This window comes from Geotrypetes seraphini, chromosome 6, assembly GCF_902459505.1.
Source record: "Geotrypetes seraphini chromosome 6, aGeoSer1.1, whole genome shotgun sequence".
Lineage (NCBI taxonomy): Eukaryota > Metazoa > Chordata > Amphibia > Gymnophiona > Dermophiidae > Geotrypetes > Geotrypetes seraphini.
This window is the reverse complement of record NC_047089.1, coordinates 220,711,210-220,717,913: the sequence shown is the minus strand read 5'-3', so window position 1 is coordinate 220,717,913 and position 6,704 is coordinate 220,711,210. Positions and strand designations below refer to the sequence as shown.

General features: G+C 41.9%; 1 protein-coding gene across 4 annotated transcripts in view; it reads right to left on the bottom strand.

Annotated features, from left to right (window-relative positions):
- Nucleotides 1–4,016: 4,016 nt before the first annotated feature.
- Nucleotides 4,017–6,704, bottom strand: part of SLC39A14 (solute carrier family 39 member 14) — a 53,324-nt gene continuing 50,636 nt past the window's right edge. For all 4 annotated transcript variants that reach the window (XM_033948161.1, XM_033948163.1, XM_033948160.1 and 1 more), the window contains exons 8-9: nucleotides 5,948–6,132; nucleotides 4,017–5,040 (exon numbers count right to left, since the gene is read on the bottom strand). In XM_033948161.1, coding sequence (XP_033804052.1) covers nucleotides 4,894–5,040; nucleotides 5,948–6,132 — 332 coding nt within the window. In that variant the 3' untranslated portion in view covers nucleotides 4,017–4,893. The remainder of the gene's footprint in view (nucleotides 5,041–5,947; nucleotides 6,133–6,704) is intronic.

The following is a 6,704-nucleotide window of genomic DNA, read 5'->3' as shown; positions in this document are numbered from 1 at the left end:
GGTTGGGGGCGTGATTCCAATCGATTCATGAATCAACCCCCCGGGCACGGATCCAATCCGTGCTCTTAGTGGATCTAGCCCTTGCCTTTTGGGTGGAAGGCAACAAAAGATAATGGCCAGTAGGGGTTCATTTTGAGATAAGAGAATGCTATCAGTAATATGCTGTGGGGATTACTTTCAGGACAGGGTCTTTTTTTACATTTTTGTAAGCAATATTGCTGAAGGGCTGCCGGGTAAGGTTTGCCTTTTTATCGGTACCAAAATCTGCCACAGGGTAGACACGACTAATGGTGTGAATAACAAGAAGGGATCTAAAAACTCTTAAAAGAGTGGTCTAGACTTTGTTAAGTGAGATTTTAATACTAAAAAAAAATGCAAGGTCATGCATTTGCCTTGTAAATACTATTTCCTTTGAAATTCAGTTATCCTTTACAGAATTCTTAAGGCAACCAAAATGCTTTTTTAGAAGCAACCTCCACAGCCTAATTGTACCTCCATCTCCCATTTTCCTCTTTTATTCTTTTTTTTTTTTATCTCGATGTATTTAATACCTTTTCCTTCCTATTCTTTCCTAATGTATCATGTACGTTCATGCATAAATATTTCCCCCTTTTTTTTTTTAGCTTAGCCAAGTTTTTATTCTTTTTTTTAAACTTTTACTACATATTATTGTAAACCGTTTAGATACCTGTATGATAAACGGTATATCAAAAATAAAGAAAACTTGAAACATTTGGGCTGCAAAAGCCTGAGGGAGCAGTGCAGTGCGGGTAGGGAGTGAAGTATTTCTGTGCACGAAAAAGGATGAGGGGGGGGTGAATTTATGTGAAGATCTTAATGTAGAAAAGATGACTGTAAAAACCAGAGGAATAGTTGAGTGCACTGGGAGAGGAATGGCCAGCAAGAAAAAAAAGACAACAGCGCTTCTATAAAAGTCTCAGTCTAGTCACCATTTAGAGTACAATTCTGGAGACTGCACCTTCAAAAAGATAAAAATAGGATGGAGTTGGTCCAGGGGATGGCTCCTAAAATGATCAGTAGTCTTCATCATAAAGCATATAGGAACAGAGTTAAAGATTTCAACATATATACTTTGGAAGAAAGGCGGACGAGGGGAGACATGAGAAACATTTAAATACCGCCATGAAATAAATGCACAAGAGAGTCGCATTCATCTTAAAGCAGTGGTCTCAAACTCAAATCCTTTGTAGGGCCACATTTTGGATTTGTAGGTACTTGGAGGGCCTCAGAAAAAATAGTTAATGTCTTATTAAAGAAATGAAAATTTTGCACGAGGTAAAACTCTTTATAATTTATAAATCTTTCCTTTTGGCTAAGTCTTAATAATAATAATATTGTAATTTATAGCTAAAGAGACATATGATCAAGAAACTGTTTTATTTTACTTTTGTGATTATGATAAACATACTGAAGGCCTCAAAATAGTACCTGGCGGGCCCCACATGTGGCCCCCGGGCTGTGAGTTTGAGACCACTGTCTTAAAGGAAGCTTTGGAATGAAGGAGCATGGGATGAAGATGAAAAAGGATAAACTTAGAAGTAATTAAGGAAATCTGTATGGAAAGGGTGGTAAGATGCATGGACTAGCCTCCCAACAGAGGTGATAGAAGCAAAGACTGTAGCTGACTTCAGAAAAGCAGGGGACAAGCACATAGGATTTCCAAGGGGAAGGGATAGTAGATAGTGTGGATGGGCAGACTGGAAAGCCATTTGGTCTTTATTTTCTCTGTTTCTATGTGGTAATGAGATGTTGGGGGGATGTAGGGTATGTTCTTAGCCAGACAGCCATGGGAAAAACTATTACATCAGGACAAAGACAGACAGTCATTGTACAAATTGTATTTGCACATCTAGAATTACAGTGACATTTTTGTTTATGGAATCAAAAAATAATTTCAGAATGAATGCTCTTTATTTAATTTGTTTCACTTCAGTGTGGCAGTGCAGATCTGAAAATATTCAGCCTTAAAAGTTGTCACTAGTTTTTTTTTTCCTGTAGGCTGGAGGACTTCTAAGCTTTTACCCCAACTCAGCCCCACTTCCCTGCGAAAGGAAATCTCGATTTTGTCACATGTTAAAACAGTGACTTGAAGGTATTGCTCAGGACACAGAGGTTCGTTATTCTGCTCTGAAACCTCCACTAGACCAGAGTTAGTCACATATAGCTGGGCGAGACTTCGGACATAGGGATTGAGAGGAGAGAACCTAGCCATGAGCAACAAAGTGATTTCACCTCTGTTACAGGGACCAACTACAGGGCAGGATGAGGATCAGCCCGCAAGGAGAGAGGGGTGAGACCTCAGCCTCATCATTAAGGAGTCAAAATCCTAGTCACAGAGATGAAGAGGTAAGCCCCAATCTTACAGTGTGACAGGATATGATTCTCAGGTGCAAGTGCTGATGGGATGCAAACCCTGTTATGAGGGATATTAGAGGGGGGGGGATTCTAGATCATGCAGGTGGCAGGATAGCTGGTCACATTAGCTGCTCTTTGAAAATAGAAGTCCTGAATGACAGCTGGCCACTGCCCTGCTTAATACTGTGGGATATTGTGCTCTATTCTCTTGCTAAAGGCCTGAACAATTGTTTTCTTTGAATCTTGTCCAGGTCAGTTTAATAAGTATCATTAATAAACATCTTTGTGTTCAGAAAGCATGATCTGGTACTCCAAGTGTCCCTGTGTGGGCTGAAGCCCTCAGCAGACCGACTGAATGACATCCCAGTATAGATTAATAAAGCATAGTCCAATCTAGTATGTTGCAGGCAGATCGAGATGTGATGGTATTGTCCATCTCTTGTGCACTAGTGAGTCAGGAATTGTCCAGCCTATTTCAATAGTGTTATGCTACAGTCAGAACTTGTGTGTGCGGCGTGTGTCCTGGTTTTTATTGTCTTTTGCTTCTGTTTAATCCACCTGAATCTTTGTTTCTCTCCCGCAGAACATTTTCTGAGCTCAGACTAAGTGCAACAAGCATATATAAAAGACTAGAGTAGGGGGGGGGGGTTTCCACAAGATAGCCTGAAAAAGGACTGCTGAGTGTCTCCAAATAGGTTAGATTTCCACATGCCATGACAGAAATAAGTATTCAAGAATAATAGCAGGGTGAGTACATTCATATAGCAAGGGTATTATTAAAAACTAGTAAAAAATCCAGTGCTCATTTTTGATAAGCCTTAAAACTGTTGAACATACAAACGACAGGAATGAATGTCATTTATAAACTGGGCGCATTGGGGGTATGAGTTCAAGCCCCTGTCTGCAATTCTAGTGCTCTTCCTAATTACATATATGAGCGCACACATGCAGTGTTCCCCTCCCCCGCCATGCAAGCTGCGCCATTGTCCTACACTATCTTGGATTGTCCTCTCACAAAATTACTTGGCCTGCTTTTCAGTGGTTCCTATCTAGGTGCAGCTACCAGGATAAATGCCACCGAGTGAGACCAGATCAGGATCGCCAGCAGCATTATCCAGATAATGGCCCTGAATCTCTAAAGACTGCCCCAGTGCTATCCGGATAACGCTACGGCGGTCCAGAGGCGATTACCCACATACCAGCACCAGTATCTAGATAACTTAGGATAACATAACAGTTCTGACTATAGAACAACAAAAGCTGTCCTAAATAATCTGTATGATTATCCAGGTACTAGCGCCAAATATAACCATTACGTAAATAATCATATCTGTTAAACCCGGGTATTAGGCACCACCCCATACTCCAGTGTATTGCAAACTGTGTGCTGCGGAGGATTCCAGGTGTGCTGCGAGATGCTGGCGAGGAGGAGAGGCAGTGGCGCCGGCTGCTTACAGGACGTGCCTCTCGCGGGAGGAGGCGCGTTCTGTAGGCTGTCAGCCGGCGCCAGCACCTCTCCTCCTCGCCAGCGTCTCTCCTCCATCAGTAAACCCTACCGCTGTAGAAATAGGTTCAGGGCCGCAGCTGGAGGGCCTTGGTGTATGGGCGGACGTCCGCACACGACTGGATGATGCGGCATCAAAACATTTGCGGGACACTGCCATACTCGGATATTGGTGCTGAATATCTAGATATAACTTGAACAAAGATTTTTTTTTTGTAATCGGTGACTTTCACCATAGGTTCATTGTGTTTCTTGTCGCACTGGCGAGACTTTACATACCATACCAAACTGTAGGAATAAGAAAAAAAAGAAAAGGAATGCCAAAAACACGGCCAGGGGAGAACCTTAGGAGGGAGCACTCTTCTTACGCAGACTTTATCAATATGATAATTCAGCTTTTCACCTAGTGAATCTGCAAAAGTAAAAACACTGCACCAGAGGACTGATGCCCCTGTACACGTTGTTTTCTCTCTACCCCTAGTCCCAGCGGAGAATAACAGAACCATAATAAACGTGACCTTGTAGAAGCTGTTGCGTCGCAGGCTAAAAGAAAAGAGCTGTCCTCTCAGCACCTTGCAATGAGCGTGTCTGAGGCAAGGGATGCAGATGCTCTCTGGTTATTCTCTGGGATAGGGCTGGCAGGTTCTGTTAGCGTTAATGCTGCCAGTCTCTGAGGAAGGACACAGCTCCTATGAACGCTGCCACTCTTGGGTATGAAGTGGATGACGACAGAAACAAATCCTGACTTTTTCCTACCCATTTTTAACTTATTAGAAATAGTCTCGTTTCCCAAATTAAATAGATATATATATATTAAAAAAAAAATGTACCCAAACCTCACTGAGTAAAGGATCAGTGTCTCTGGTATGTGCCAGGGGGCAGCAAGAGGCGTACAGCTGCACTGCACGAATCCAGGGCTCTTGTCCATTTTCCGGCCACTTCCTGTAAGAAGACCCACCATGACAATAAGCTGCAATCCCAGGACGCCTGGCTGGTCCTGCTGAGGCCTAGGCCTATACTAACTGGATCTGTCCCGAGTACATGGTGAGAAGCAGCATGATGGCGAAACCTGTGAGCAGCCCAGCATTCTGTATAGCAAAAGCAGTCAGAGCACTCCCCGTCCTCTCATCCTCCTTGCTGACTTCGTTCATCTCTGGGAACTAAAAGACAAAACGGATTCCATATTTGAGACCGAGTGCGGTACATGCTGATGACGCTCCACAAATATTCACACAGTATTTAGAGCACTGCTGGTGTGTACCGACATTTATAAAGCACTATGTTCAATCTTCTGTTTTGTGATTCTACATTACTGTATACAGTTTCTGGCAGAAATTCTTTTTGAATACTTCAATTTTGGAGATCTATCTGGGATCAAGTGAATAATTTATTGGATAATCCAGTGGCATTGTTGTACCATACCATTCTATTTGGTACGCTCATGAGGGCTAAAAGCCAAATATCGGCTCGAAATAACCAGCTTCTCTTTATAATAACAAGGGTGGCCATACAACTTATATTGAGGATTTGGAAGAACTGGGATAGGTTGAATTACACCTTTTGGTGGGAATCTCTGTTATTTTTTTAAAATGGAACGTTTGTTGGCCATACAGCAGGGGCGATATAGGAAATTTTTGGATGTTTGGGAACTGTTGACTAAATTTTATAAGGAATATCTGATTTTATTTATGGACCTTTAAACATACACATCCAGGGTGGGAGGGAGGGGGGATGGATTTACATTAGAATTGAATTAAGGGAATTTATGGATAGTTTCTTGTAAGTTTTATTATACTTGATTGTTAGGAGGGAGGGTGGGGGAAAAATAATTGTATATTATTCTCTGTAAGTTCATTGTGTTTTTCTTGTAATATTATTCATAGATGTTATTTGCTTGCACAATGGTAGTTTGGAAATTCAATAAAGATATATATATATAAAAAAGGAATTATTTTTGAAATCCTAGTATTTATTGTTCAGACTTTCAAGCAGCTAAAACAGATAAGCAGTGCCCCCTTAAATCCTGGTATAAAGCAGTCCAGGATGGCACAGTTCTGTGGAACTCACCATGTCTGCCAGCGCTATGTACAGGAACATGCCACCTGCCAGGGCGAAGATCCAGTTGGCAGAGAAGTGGCTACCAGCAACAATACCGAAGGCCAGTCCCAAATAGCAACAACATGCAGAAATGAAGTTGAAGAAGAGGGCCTGCTGGATACTCATCCCTGCATTTAGCAGGATGACAAAGTCACCTGCAGATAGAAGAGTGGACACAGGATAGGTTACAAAGAAACAGCCAGAAGGGGAGAGAGTAAAGGAGAAAGCAGAAAAGTAGTCGAAGAGGGAAACAATTATATAAACTGAAAGCTTCTCTGGGGTGAAAGGAAAGATGACATGTCTTTGTTTACAATGCTCAAAAAGACCGACAAAATTCCATCAAATTACCAAAATTCAGCACTTTATAATTGATATTGGATAAACAATTAGCACATCTTTTTTTGAGTACAAACACATGACAATATATTAATGGCATATGTTGCATCAGGCCTGGTAGAAATGGAGAAACTGAAACATTTAATAAGACTATTTTTGAGAAAAATAAAAGGTACCGTATTTTTTGGACCACAAGATGCACTTTTTCCACCCCCAAAAAGGGAGTGCGTCTTATAGACTGAATACACCGCTTGCCTTCCCCCCCACTCCGGTACCTTTTTTAAGTGGCGGTGGTCCAGTGCGGTCTCCTGCTGGATGGCTGCCTCATTGCAGAGCGATGCACAATGCAGGAGTGTGACCTTTGCGCTTCCTGCCTGCAGCCAATCACAGA